General features: G+C 39.7%; 1 protein-coding gene across 5 annotated transcripts in view; it reads right to left on the reverse strand.

Annotated features, from left to right (window-relative positions):
* EPS8 (EGFR pathway substrate 8, signaling adaptor) overlaps positions 1-13,538 on the reverse strand; it is a 139,852-nt gene that overhangs the window by 26,543 nt on the left and 99,771 nt on the right. For all 5 annotated transcript variants that reach the window (XM_068948209.1, XM_068948175.1, XM_068948190.1 and 2 more), the window contains 7 exons: positions 13,310-13,446; positions 11,459-11,532; positions 10,261-10,387; positions 9,641-9,729; positions 5,816-5,890; positions 5,056-5,204; positions 2,559-2,742 (listed from right to left, as the gene is read on the reverse strand). In XM_068948209.1, coding sequence (XP_068804310.1) covers positions 2,559-2,742; positions 5,056-5,204; positions 5,816-5,890; positions 9,641-9,729; positions 10,261-10,387; positions 11,459-11,532; positions 13,310-13,446 — 835 coding nt within the window. The remainder of the gene's footprint in view (positions 1-2,558; positions 2,743-5,055; positions 5,205-5,815; positions 5,891-9,640; positions 9,730-10,260; positions 10,388-11,458; positions 11,533-13,309; positions 13,447-13,538) is intronic.

Consider the following 13,538-nt stretch of genomic DNA (forward strand, 5'->3'; position numbering starts at 1 on the left):
ATTCTTAAAAAACACATCAGGAAAAAACCTCTTTGAAAAAAATCTCAAGTGTCACCTAGTTTGTACCTTACAGCGAAAGATACCTGGGGAGCGGGAATCCGTTTTATTTCCCGCAGAAATTATTTGCACTGCCTCAGTCTCACTGGACTGCAATCACTGGCTCCCCCTTGTTTCGCTGCCGCCCGAAGTCACCATCACGGAGGCGACCGTACCTTGAGCCTCCTCCGGTGCAAACCGCGCGCGCAACTCCACCATCGCACTCAGAAATGGTAAGGAAACCCCTACCCGCTCATGAATCAGAACGTCTGCTGCGTTTTGCTGGGTGCCAGATGAACACCTGGTAACGAGGGCCAGGCACCACAACCACGGCAGCAGCACGCATCACGTTATCCCACCCCGGCGCATTGCTCTCTGCAAGGGACGCCCTGCAGGAAAGGGGGTCGGGACGAGGCCGGAGCCGGGCCGGGTCACCCCAGCCCAGCACTGACGCTGGCGCCCAGCACTAAGGGAGGAGGAGGAAGACTCACAGCGGGCCTCAGTCCAACGCCACACCGAGGTATGAGGTGATTTAGAGGCAAGGAGCGAACATTTAAACTCCCCTTTTCCCTTCGCTTTTCACTAAAAAAGCTGTTACAACAGAAGTATGAACGACGAATCAGGCACAGGTTGCCCAGAGAGGTAGTGGAGTCTCCTTCCCTGGAGATATCCAAAACCCACCTGGACGCGATCCTGTGCAGTGTGCTCTAGAGGGCCCTGCTTGAGCAGGGGGGTTGGACTAGATGATCTCCAGAGGTCCCTTCCAACCTCAACCATTCTGTGATTCTGTGAATTAAGGCAGCACTCTGGCATTGCTCACTACGGGGCAGTCTGGTCAATGCTGCAGACACACAGCGTTTTGCACTCGCATCACTTTTTGCAGCTGAGCTGCTTTTAGGGTTTTTTTTAGGTTTAGTTTTTTTTTTTTTTAAACTAAGAGCCTAGGCTGTCACAAACAATTACCATTCCAAATAGCATTACTACATGGACACCAACCCTTCTTCCCCATCTTATTCCCCTTCTCCACCAAGATTTTGTTTTATCTTATCACACATGAAAAATGTTACATGAAATATTTACAATCATCAGAACACAAAAACTAATGCTCTAGTTTTTTTTTTTTCAATACTATTTTACGTATTTCACACAGCAATCAAAGTGGATAAAGCTTTTGTTTTTTTCCTCCAAAAAAGCGCAATCAAGGAATCGGAAAACCTGCATAGGAAATGTAGGACAAGAGTGAAACTCTGAGACAAGGCTGGATGTGGCTTCTTGGGGAGATGAATGGGGAAGGGGGTGACAGCAATGGTAACAGCTAGATTTTACATTACTGTGCTCATTAACTTTAATAAATGCTTTTTTGCTCAAAATAAATCATAGAAAATAACTTTTTCTTCAGTAAATTTGTTCATGTATATGTTATCAGGCATAAAGCCAAACAGTATTTTAAGTAATCAACTGTGAACCATGATAGCCTTCATTGCTTAGGAGAAGTTTTACCCAGCTTTTTCATCTCTACAGCTGAACAGGATTTTTTTTTTTTTTTAAACTAAATGAAGATTTTCCTCAAAATAGGGTTTTATTGTGACAAGTTTTCCATGGGCAGTTTTGATACACTTTTTGGGTGGAAGTTTTGTTATCTCCATTGCAGAGAAGTGCTCCACAAGAGAAAGCCAGCCCACAACAGCCAGTAACACGGTATATTATGAACTCAGATTTATCTGCCTATGACTGAACATAGGGTATTCATCTCGGAAACTGGAGACCAAACTGCAAAAACGTTTTGATTTTTCCTTTGCTTTAATAATGAAGGTTGCATGGGATAGAAGTGGCTTTTCCTTCCTAGCTTTAGCCATCTCTGGGCCATATCCCTGAACACACACATACGATCTCCTAGCATCCCTATGAAATGGCTGGCTCCTCTCCAGGCTTACGTGCTGCCTGCTCAAAACCCAAAATGGCAACTCTGAGGAATATTTTTCAAAAGCACAAATGGCCATCAGGTGATCACTCCGAAATCTTTCCTTTGAATCTTCTTCTACACACGCAGGGGATGGGAAAAATGCTGCTTTGCAAGAGTTGTTCTAATTGGCAGCTGTTTTTCAGAAGCAAGCCTAAATTACTTGATGCGGCATCACTCTGATAGCATCTGTGAGTCTTTTACTGAAATACAGTGGAAGTCTCAAGGTATTATGAAAGGAATATTAAATTCCACATCTGTGAATAAGCAGCTTAAATCTAGCATTCCCCTAAAAGTGTTTTTTGGGTGTGCATGTGCACGGATGAGCATATGAGAACAAGAAAGATGCATACACACTTTGGTCCAAATTCTGCCTCAAGTATATGCAGTCAAAATTAACGGGATCTACAAGCGCAGGAGAGGAATCGAACTGAATCTTAGGAGCTTGGATTCTCCTCCTGGCTGAGGAAGGAAAACCTACTGAGGTTTTATGAAGGAAGGAGTTTCATTTAACTAATTTAAAAAATAACTAATTTCAAAAACACTATAGTGTTTAACCTACCTCAGTTGACAATCTTTTCATTTCTTGTTTCCGCTGCTGCTCTGCAACATTTGCCACGGACTCAGCCAAATGATTGAGTTCTTGCTCCTTTGGAGCTCCTACGAAGTTCAGCAAAGGAGGCTCCCAACCATTTCGGAAACGAGGGACATAGGGTGGAATAAACTGCTCTTTGGGCCAGTCCGCTCTGCATGAAAAGTAAATTAGAGATCTGTATCAAGAGGCATACAAACATTTCTAATAGTTTTCCTGAGAACTGAAATGCTTTATAATTTTTAGGAATAAAGAGAGGAGACTGGGATTACAGCACAGAATAATTATGCTAGAATGCAGAAAATTGGCAGAAAGCATTATTCACTGACCGCAACTACGCTCTTTGCCTGGCAGAAAAACTGCTCCTGCCCTAAGGACCAGTTAGAGTTAAGGCACAACAACTTTCTGTCTCATAGCAAAGGATGAGTAATAGAAGAATCAATCACAAACAAACCTAGGATTTATTTTAACTGCTAGATGGGAAGAAGAATTGCAATACTGTATTTATGCTAAAGCATAGACAAAAGACTTCAAAGGAACAGTCTGCTTTAAAAGACTTGAAATTAGGCATGAAGCATGGATTGCTAGGAGACCTAGCAATATCTACATAAAAAAGGGGATAAATAGCTTTTCCTACAAAACAAAACTCCACACACTCCACAAAACAACAATTATCATCACATTTACTCTTTTATAGCCCATATTTTTTATTAAGCTGTATTACTTCTTAGAGCTCCTTTAGCATTCCCTATTCTAATACACAATACCTAAATTAATGCTTTCATGCTCTGCCTTTGCAATATGCATAACATGCTGTCCTGCAGCATAAATTACTGTCTCTTCAGAGTAGTAGCAGAAGGGGGAACGTACTTTACGTTCTTGTAATGTTCTCATTATTGACATTGTTGAAAATGAATCAAGTGACTAGTGCTGTCAGTTAAACGACAGCGAGCAGTCAGCATTTATTAGCCCATTAGCAAGCCAGTGCTAGATACCCTAGGTTTTATCATTCACCTCTTGCTAAACTGCACCACAGTATACTTTGGTACACTGAGGCCAAACAGACCATCATTTCTAATGCCCACAGCTCATCCACTTATCTGTCAAGTGCTTTTTTTCTTCCCAGCCCAACAGGAGCTACTTCTCTTTGGACTAAGCTGTTTTTTTCAGGAGGTACTAAGGGAATGATGATGGTAGTTCCCAAGATGAGGACCTCATTATTTCACTCAGTGATCATATGCCCTGCACAGGGCTCCAGCGCTGCGAGGAAATTCCCGCAACCAGCCCCACCACAAGCTGCAGCAAAGCCAGCAGAGCTCCGGGTAGATGAAGGCAAGCAGATGATGCTTTGCCTGGATAAAGTCTCTGGCAATCACGAGGAGCTGCAACCGATGTTTCCAGATTATTTTGCAATGGCAAGCTAAACAACAGCCCAGAGAAGGTCACGCTTGGAGATTCTTGGTCGTGCAGCAAAGTAAGATCGAGGAGGAGAAGTACTTGCACCTTGCTCTCCCCACTCTGAGGACCTTAATCAGTTCACGTTCTAGGGTTTATTCATCCAGCCTCTTCTACCAGTGAAGCACTCAACTACTTTTTCATTGTATTTTTTTTTCCTAGAAAATCAGTTGAAAGATGTTTATTTCCCGATTCGGACTCTAAGAACAAGGACGAGTAAGCTCAAATACATGACTCATTTTCAACCCGAGCCATTACATGCTTAACCATTATCACATGTTCTAATCTACCACAGATGTCAGAGTTAAAACACGCTGTTAATTAAGACTGTTCTACTTACCTAAGTAATTTCAGACTATATACTCAGCTCAAAAACATTATGTACAAAGTAGCTAGTTTTTAGCTAAGCCAAACCATAATAGTGAAACCAGTGGATGCAGTGTGCAGGGTAAGTACTTGTAACATGCTTCAGCCAACAACCGTTGTTTAGAAATTATAAACATTATCCTTATAGCTTATTATGATGCTTTTGAAGGAGTAAAGATATTGTAAATTCGTAGCTTTTAATAATCAATGGCAGTTAAAAATTAAAATCAGCCTGTATCTTCTTTTTCCATATTTCATCACTTCTTATTGCAGTTTCTTAAAACAGATTTTTCATCAAGTCCAAATGGTTGGTTGCCAAAATAATAGTGAAAAACAACTGGAGACATGTAAAGGACATGTCAGAAAAATAATGCAAGAGGTTATGTGATCAAATCTCACCTTCTTGATACAATGGACAGATCGAAAATTACTGTTTGAAATTTCCCCCTCCGTGCAACCCCGAAAACCAAACCCCTCCAAAATCCCACTAAATCAAAGGTTTCCTTTCCCTAAAACTTCAAAGAAGAATTCCAAGGAGCACACCAAACTCACGTGAAGTTTGCTGATGGTAGATAATCTGGTGAAGACTGCACTAATAAACTTGAGTTGAAACCATCTCTAAAAATATGCAAAGACTTTTTCTCACCTAGCTTTAGTCCATGTGTCACCCAACGACATCCACAACTGCCCTTCTTCACTGGTGACGGTAAACCGCAGGAAGTCTATAGTATCCTTCGTCAGGAGGGGGCTGAGTACTGTACTAGCCAGCTCTGGACCTCCAGTCGTCTGCACCACCTAAATGCCGATATTAAAATAACGGAAAGAACATACACATCATCAGTCATAACGTTCATCTGAATATAAAGTATCTATAGTGATGCTAGGAAACATTTACTACCAAAATGGGGGAGGAGATGCAACCTCCGAGAAGCTAACAGTGTCCTAATGTCCTAAGGACGAACTAAAACCATTTAGTGCAGAACTGCTGTTCTAGTCAGCTACCATCTTACATTTAGGCCTGCTCTTGACAATGTTATTTTACTCTACTGATCAAAAAACACACTTCTATTAAACAAACAAATGGCTAATGCTTCCAATTCTCCTCATGCATTATGTAAATTAAGTGATTATCTCCATTTTTTGTTGTTAATTAAAAATGATAATGACAAACTTTAACACATGCAACGCTAAGGATGATTTAAATAAATACATTTAATAGAGGGGAATACATGCAGAAAAGGATACACTTCTTTTCTAAAAAGATCATCATCCTCTGATATACACATTTCTCCCTAGTTATTGTCCAGGGACACATCATTTCAATCTGGTTATCCATGAAAAGGTTATAGAGCACGTAAACACGAGAGTTCTGAAGGAAAACATTGAAAAGAATTACAAAACCTTACCATATGTAGTGGTGTAAAGAGAAAATGAACCAATTCAGCTGCACTAGGATTCTGGATATGCAACTTTAATTTGGCCTGAGGGAACAGGAAAACATTTTTTTATGAAATAGTTAACTTTTACAACAGTAAGTTAACTTTTATAAGTACTTAACATAAGAACGGCCACACCAGGTCAGACCACAGGTCTGTTTTAAGCCCAATAGTTTGTCTCCGACACTAGCTGAGACAGAGTGCAAAGGAAAGAGTACAAGAGAACAGAGCAAGCACATAGTTATCCTTCCCCAACTACTGTATCCTCCAGCAGTTTGTAGCTCAGGGACTGCTAGAACTAGAAGTAGTATTTTGTATTAATAGCCATCAGTGGATTCTTCTGCTCCATAAATTTATCCGATTACCTTGAATCCGTATAAATTTTGCATTTGTTGTGCAAAGCAGGAAGTTCCACAAATTAATTATAAAATAAGTATCTCCTTTGAAAGATTGCCACCTTTTAGTTTCATGAGTTCTTGGATTAAAAGAAAACTGAGCAATCATACCCTACTCACTTTTTCCCCCGTGTTGCTCATAATTATTTACAGCTTTATTACAGTTCCCCTTCTTGTAGACTTTTTCAAGACAAAGAGAAGTTTATCCAGTCACTCCTCAGAGCATTCCTGTCCTTCTCTGTACTTTCTTCAGTTTTGCTACATTCCCACATGGAGCAAAAGACAACCAGCGTACATAATGGCAGCGTGATGTTCCTTATTTGTTCATTTTCTCCTTTCTTTCCGAATGGTTCTTAACATTTGCTTGGCTGATCACTTTTAAGCATAGATGATGTTCTCACAGAAATCTCTATTACGACACCAACATTTTGTTCCTGTCTAGCAGAAGTCAGCTGGAAGTCTCTTGTTTTAAATATAACGTTAGATCCATTTTACTATCTGTACATGACACTGTATTATATCCATCAATACTGAATTTCATCTGTCGCTTTGCTGCTTGCTATCATGAAGTGTTTCTATATTTCTGAGGAGAGGATTAGTCTCATTTTACTATCCAGAACAGCTTAGTCTCATCAAATTTTGTCACCTCACTATACTCCCCATTTGCCAGAACATGTGTGGATATGTTGAACCGCAGAGGCCTCTGCAGAGACACGTGTGCAACTTTGCCACTGATTGTACTGCACTTTAGGAACTGACTTTTTTCCTACAATTTGTTTCCTATTTCATGGAGCAAGAATCTAAAAAGCTACGTTGAACCTCACAGCAACTTGGTGTCATACACGAAAATTATGACAGAAACTGCATTGGATATGTACTGGAAATTCAAAGAAACAAAAATCAAAGAACGGCCAGATTTGTACACATTATTTTGCCTTGCAAAATCTATGCTTGTTCCTTCCTCAGTTTTGCAGAGCTGTCGGGAAATTTTATCCTGTGGGTTTTTTTTTTTTTTTTTTTTTTTTTTTTAAATAGACCATTACCTAGGTACAGACCTCAGGGGCAGAGGCCCGTAGTCCCTCAGATCTCCCCGGTGGCATTTAAAGATTACTGGCATTTCCTTAATCACTTCCCTTCCTCTGGGATCAAGGCAGTTTGAGAGAGGTCACACACCACAGCGTATACTTTGGCGATTTCATCCATAAGTTTTTGGAAAAAATGGATGAAGTTCCCAAGGGTTCTGTTGATCTGTTTCTTGTCATTTTGATTAGTTGTTTTCTTAACCCCATTACCTGAAATAGATATTCTTTCAGGCCACCATTGCTTACAGGAAACATACTGCCCACTGCCAAGCTCTTCCAAGAAAACATACGCACAAAAAATTCATATCTCTGCCACAACTTCTCTGAGATTTCCTTTTATTCACTGATCACCCACTGGCCCTACAGACTCCAGAAGCATGAAACACACCAGAACGTGTTTTAGGAGGTTGTATTAGTTTTTATTGCATTTTGCTGACTGTTCCTCAAACTCCTTTCAGCCCTAGTCTATTTTTGCTTTTAGCTTTCCAGAGTATCTTCAAATGAAAAAGTAAGTAGGATGTGCTTTTACTTCTAATAACTTCCTATACATTGTTCTTCAGTCACACCAGCTTTCTTTCGGTCTTTCTAAAGTTTTTTTTTTGACAGAGGGCAGGCATTTTCTACGAGTCTCCAGCATCATGTTTTTAAATAGTTTCCATTTAACTGGCAAGAATCTTATTCTTTTAGCTGCCTCTTTTATTTTTAAACTAGATTCTTCATTTTATTTAGTTCTTCTTTCTTAAAATAAAGCACCAGGAACTGGAATTCCAGGATTCTGTGGCTCCTGCATTGATGCTGAAGCAAAGCACTGTTACAGCGCACCTCTTCAAGAATAACATCAGAAAACAGGTCCTGAATGCTACTCGGCACCAAAACAAGAAATGCTTCTTCTCTTTTAAGAGCCGCAAAGCAGAAAACAGCAGCATAGTTAAAACTGGGACGGGGCAGCAGGGACAGGGGAAACCACACCTCAGCTTGATATTTACTGGATAAATGTCAACTGTCGTATTACTATTTGTGTCTCCCGTATTGCAACTTATTTGGCCTCTGTAAACATTTAGTACAATATACTGGCACACGGCATGGGAGATAAAGGTTCAAATGTACACAGGTTACTCTTACTCTGCAGAATGAAGAAGTAATAATGAAGACATTTTAAGACTGCAAGTACTGTTACTGAGATAACCAATTTCCCTGTTGGCATAGCTCCTACAGCAACTAGAAGGGCCAGCCAGTATCTGGAAGGAAGTGCACTGAAGATGTCCCTCTGGTTGTTGAGGGCGCATAACACTCCAGCAACGTGAACAGAGCCTTCTGAGGCCAGAAAGGTCCTGATCAGTGACAGCAACAAGCACCAAGAACCCGATGGGCACAGCTGAATGAGACTAATCTAAGGCCACAGCTGGTGAGGCTGGCCCAAACATGCAAGAGAGCTGCTTGTGGTCCCAAAAAGACTTTCCTAAAAATCTTTTTAAACTCAGATTTTGCAAGTAAAAAGATTTTAAAGAACAAGGATGCTGAAAGAGGGAGAAATATGCTCCCCTAGTCATGGTGCTGCGCAGAGCCTTTGAGGAGCAGCCCCCCAAGAGCTGACCTGAAGGCCAGCCTAGGCCGGAAGGCACCAGTGCTGCTCTTGGTCCAGCTCTGAATGGACAGGAAAAAGGGAAAGGCCAAGACGAGTCAACTATCAGCTCAGCCATCTTCCTACGCGCTGGCCAAGGATGAAACAAGACTATACGTCCAGGTCTATCCACGTTATTAAGAGGCTATTCGTGGGTCCGTTTCTTTATAAAGAGCAGCAAAGACCAAGATAGCACAGGCCCTGGCTCCCAGTTCCTCAAAGGCTAGGAACACCTCTGCACAGTTGGTAGCAGTAGGCCCACCAGATTTCTGTACACAGACAAGGCACCAGGAAAGTTCGGTAGAGATATAATTCAATAACTGCATTCCCAAAACGACTAGATGAACTTCTGAGTTCCCTCAGGGGAGTCAAAACTAAGACGTTCCCACTGCCTGGAATATATCAGGAACCTCCAAAAAAACCCAACTTAAAAATAACTACAAAGCAAATCTGTTGCATTATTTTTTCTCCTCCTTCCTCCTCCTCTTCATCCTTCACCAGAACTTTAGTTCCTCACTTCATACCAGTGGACAGGGCTCTTAAAACATAGGAAAACTAATGCAGCAAAATTGACACGCAAATGAATTTGTAGCAGCAGGAAAAATAAAGATCATCTTACATCTACCATCATCTGTCCCGGGAAAAAAATGTTGTAGCATGCTTCACAAAACCATAGAGAAGATTAGCAGCTGCTTACCACAAGATTGAAGCCATGCTTGAATTTTTGGAAGCAGTCAACGAATTCATCTGTATGTGGTGGCTTTGCACGGAGAGTAAGAACTCCCTCTGGTGAACAAAACAAGAAAAAAGTATTTATACGTACATCTATATCTATATCTATCTATCTATCTATATATATATCTCTGTATATGGATTTAAAATTTAATTTTTATAAATATTGCAGATATAGTAAACAAATATATTTATATTTTAGCTTTGCATTTAATTCATTAAATATAAATTATGGATTTATTATGTTTATATTTTATATATGTAAAGTTACACATCTGAAGTTTTTATATTTATATTAATTATTGTAACTACTTAATACATTTACTGATTACAGAATTTTGTAAATATAGAACCATTACAGTGAGCCCTATTCTAGAGTCACATCTCTAATCAGTCACGCCCCATTGATTTCAGAAAAGTGTTTTTCATCAAGTTCTCTCTAAGAACATACTGCCTAGGATGTTTTTGCTCAAAGTGAAGCAAAATCATTACCTCAATGAAACAAAGAAAACCTTAAAAAAGTCACATTTACTAGCTATTTCATTGACTTAAAGAAAGAGAGTCTAGTTCAGTAAGCACTCCTACCTCCAGGTCCCTTCTTTTTACTTTTTTTAGTTTTCTTCCTCTTTGAAAGTTCGGCAAATGCTTCAGCAGCTTTTTGAAGTTTGGTAACAAAATATTCAATGTCATCCAGAATATGGTTCAGAATTTGCTGTGGGAGAAAAGAAAAGCAACAATTTCTTTATTGAAACTATAGCAGAAATACTCTAGGAATCCAAACTCTTGGACATCAACGGCTTCTGCAAAAAGTGAATGTTAGAATATTGCATATTTAGATTCATTATGTTCTTAACTTTACACATCTGTAACATTTTAAAGGTTAGATTTTTCAAAACTCAGGACCACTGTCAGTTTTTAAAGGCATTGAGATTACTAAATTCAGATTTCAGTTACATACATTCACATACTACACATTCTCTACATATTATATTAATTCTATACATACATACATACAACACATTATATTCATTTTCTCAAAGCACACACAAAAGAACCTGCTCTAATAAATTATTTGTGTACCACAGCATTCTCCTTAAAGATAATCTCTTTAAGCAGAAAGTATTAAGCTATTTGTCCAAATTCAGAATGAGATTTTACAGGAGAAGTGCCCTTTGAAGTAAGTGGAGGAGAAAAGGAGGGACCCTTTGGGGAAACATACAGGCACCAATTCAGCAGGCTCCTGCATGCTTCCCTCAAGACCCTTTGATGTTGCTGATGGCAACATCGGAATAGAAAAGCAGAAAGTTACAACTGATGACCAAGACAGTATTTGATAGTGCATACATCATGGGACCTGCTCAGTATTGTTGCTCACAGGTCACAGAAGTTTACGTTATACATATGCACGGCCGCATTTCTCGTCAGAAATGACCGTGTGTTTATAGCCCAGATATAGCCCATATCTAAGTCTGACTAACTTGATGGAATTTAAGTTTATACATACATAGCTTGATAAATTTGGTCTTCACAAAATTACTGTTTATATTGCTAGGTCTTCACAACAGAAAACTTGACTAATTTCAATATTTTGTACTTATCTTAAAACAAAACAAAACAAACACACAGCACACGCTTCCTATTCATTTGTAGGTCTACCATACAAAATACAGTCTGCCTGGAAAGCTTTGCTCCAGAACTGAATTTCACATGTGGAAAAGTCTTCCAGCGAGGTAGAGCTGCAATGTTTCACACTAAGCAGTATCACTTGCAGTTGCTCACTTACAACATCTCTGTCGATCCTGGCTGCTATCATTTCTGCTGTTTCTTCATGGTCGTGGTACTGTCTTTGTTTTTCAACTGTGGAAAAAAGGATGAAGAAAAAAAGATATCCATACTGGAAGAACTAGAAACCATGACTTTGTACACCACTTACACTTGACACCATACTACCGTAACACAGATGGAACTGTACCACTCCTCATGCAAGGACTTTGCATAAATTGAAGAACTTGCATGGTAATGCCTGATCCTGCCAAGTCTCACAGATATGCTTAGGTATATGCATTAAGTCAATTTAGCTGCATAAATGAAGTTAACCACATGCAGAAGGGGGCTACCAGGATCTCTATCAAAAGACTACAGCAGAAAATGACTGACTATAAACACCAAGTAAGGAGAAATTATCCCATTTTGCAAAATATGCCAAAAGCAACTTGAGCAGAAGTAGACAGGACAGAAGTGCTTAGCTCTGACTTCAGAAGGTGTTCACAGAGGACAATTTATAATTAAAAGGCAATAAGCAAAAAGAGATGTAGGAATTTGGGCAGAGTGACCAACTCTGGCACATTGAAATGGGAGGCAATGATGTAATAAAACAGGTATTTCCAAGCAAAAGGCACAGAGTCAGTATCTTTTTATTTGAAAACACAAAGGGTTCACACTTTGAGAAATTATGAGTTTTGCATATTTGAGTAACCTTAAATGCTACTATTGTTAACAGGAGCGATTTTTGTAAATACATCACAGAAAAGATCCACATGAATGGAATAAAAGGAACTGCAGGAACTCAGGTCACCAACAGACCACTGATAAACATAAAAAAATATTTTTAAACCGAGCAGAAATGAAACAAAAGAACAAACCAGCCTTTACTTAAGGTAGATGTAATACTGTAAGTTAGTATATGAAAACATTCTGAACAGTACTGGTTTGTCTGAATATTTTTAACTCTTCTCTGCATAGCTGTTATATATGTGTTTCTCTGTTGAGCTGTACTATAGCCCAATAAACCAAAAATAACACTAACTTCATGATTAATGACATCTAATTCTAAAATTTTAGTATCTGTTGTATAAAAAAAGGGGGAAAAAATGCCTCACCTGAACCAAGATTACTCTGTTAATACAGTCTGTTATACTGAAAGGAGCTTTATTGTTTCTAAAGAACATTAATCTGTTTTTCAAGAAAAAAATATTTCCATTGCACATAAAAAAAAAAAAAATCAGAAATACTACCACATTCCTTGGTTGAGGCTTTAAAAAATAACGAGCTAGTTTAGCCATACGGACCACTAAGATGATAAATGAAAAAATAAAGCGTGCTGATTGCTAGTCAGCTTTCAACCCAGGTGATTATATTTTTAATTGTCTGAAATATCTGGCCTGCATTTGCCTAATTACTAAGCGTGGCATCAAAGTACTCGAGTTATGCTCAGAACAGAGTAGTACGCATGTTAGTATGTTCATGTAAAAGCCTGAGTTGAAACGCACAGCCTCCCCCATCCACTTAAACACAGATAAACGAAGCTCTGAAAAGAAATTCAGAAAACTGATAGCGCGAGTAAATGACAAGTCAGATTATGACAGTGAGGTCTCATTCCACAGATCTTTCTCTCTACGGCAGTGATGGCCTGGGGCATTTAAATCTAGACTGGGAGAATAACCCTGTCTCCTCTCAACACGGACAGAGGGGTGACCGAGTGAAATCATTTCTGTATCTGGCTTCAGTTACTGTAGTCTTTATGAAAGTGTTTTTCCGAATCGTTTTTACTATTCTCTGGCATCACAGAAACTTACTGCCCAGAACAACCGTTTATCAGTGCGCAGTGCAAGAGCCAACTCTCAGAAATACTCACGCTCCCCCTGCTCGGCCGCCCACGCGGACCACGCCGCCACCCGGCTTCGCACGTCCACCTGGGTGACGGTCCCTGGCGGGACGGGGGCAGGCGCCCGTGGGGGCGGAGGGATGGCACTGTCAGCTTTGGATATCATCCTAAGAGAAGAGAAGAAAGCCCATTAGTGACACCTGAAGCAAAAATGCTCCATTTTCTAGTATTTAATCAGAGAAGACAAGGAGGCTTTACA

Source organism: Struthio camelus, chromosome 1 (genome assembly GCF_040807025.1).
Source record: "Struthio camelus isolate bStrCam1 chromosome 1, bStrCam1.hap1, whole genome shotgun sequence".
NCBI classification, from domain to species: domain Eukaryota; kingdom Metazoa; phylum Chordata; class Aves; order Struthioniformes; family Struthionidae; genus Struthio; species Struthio camelus.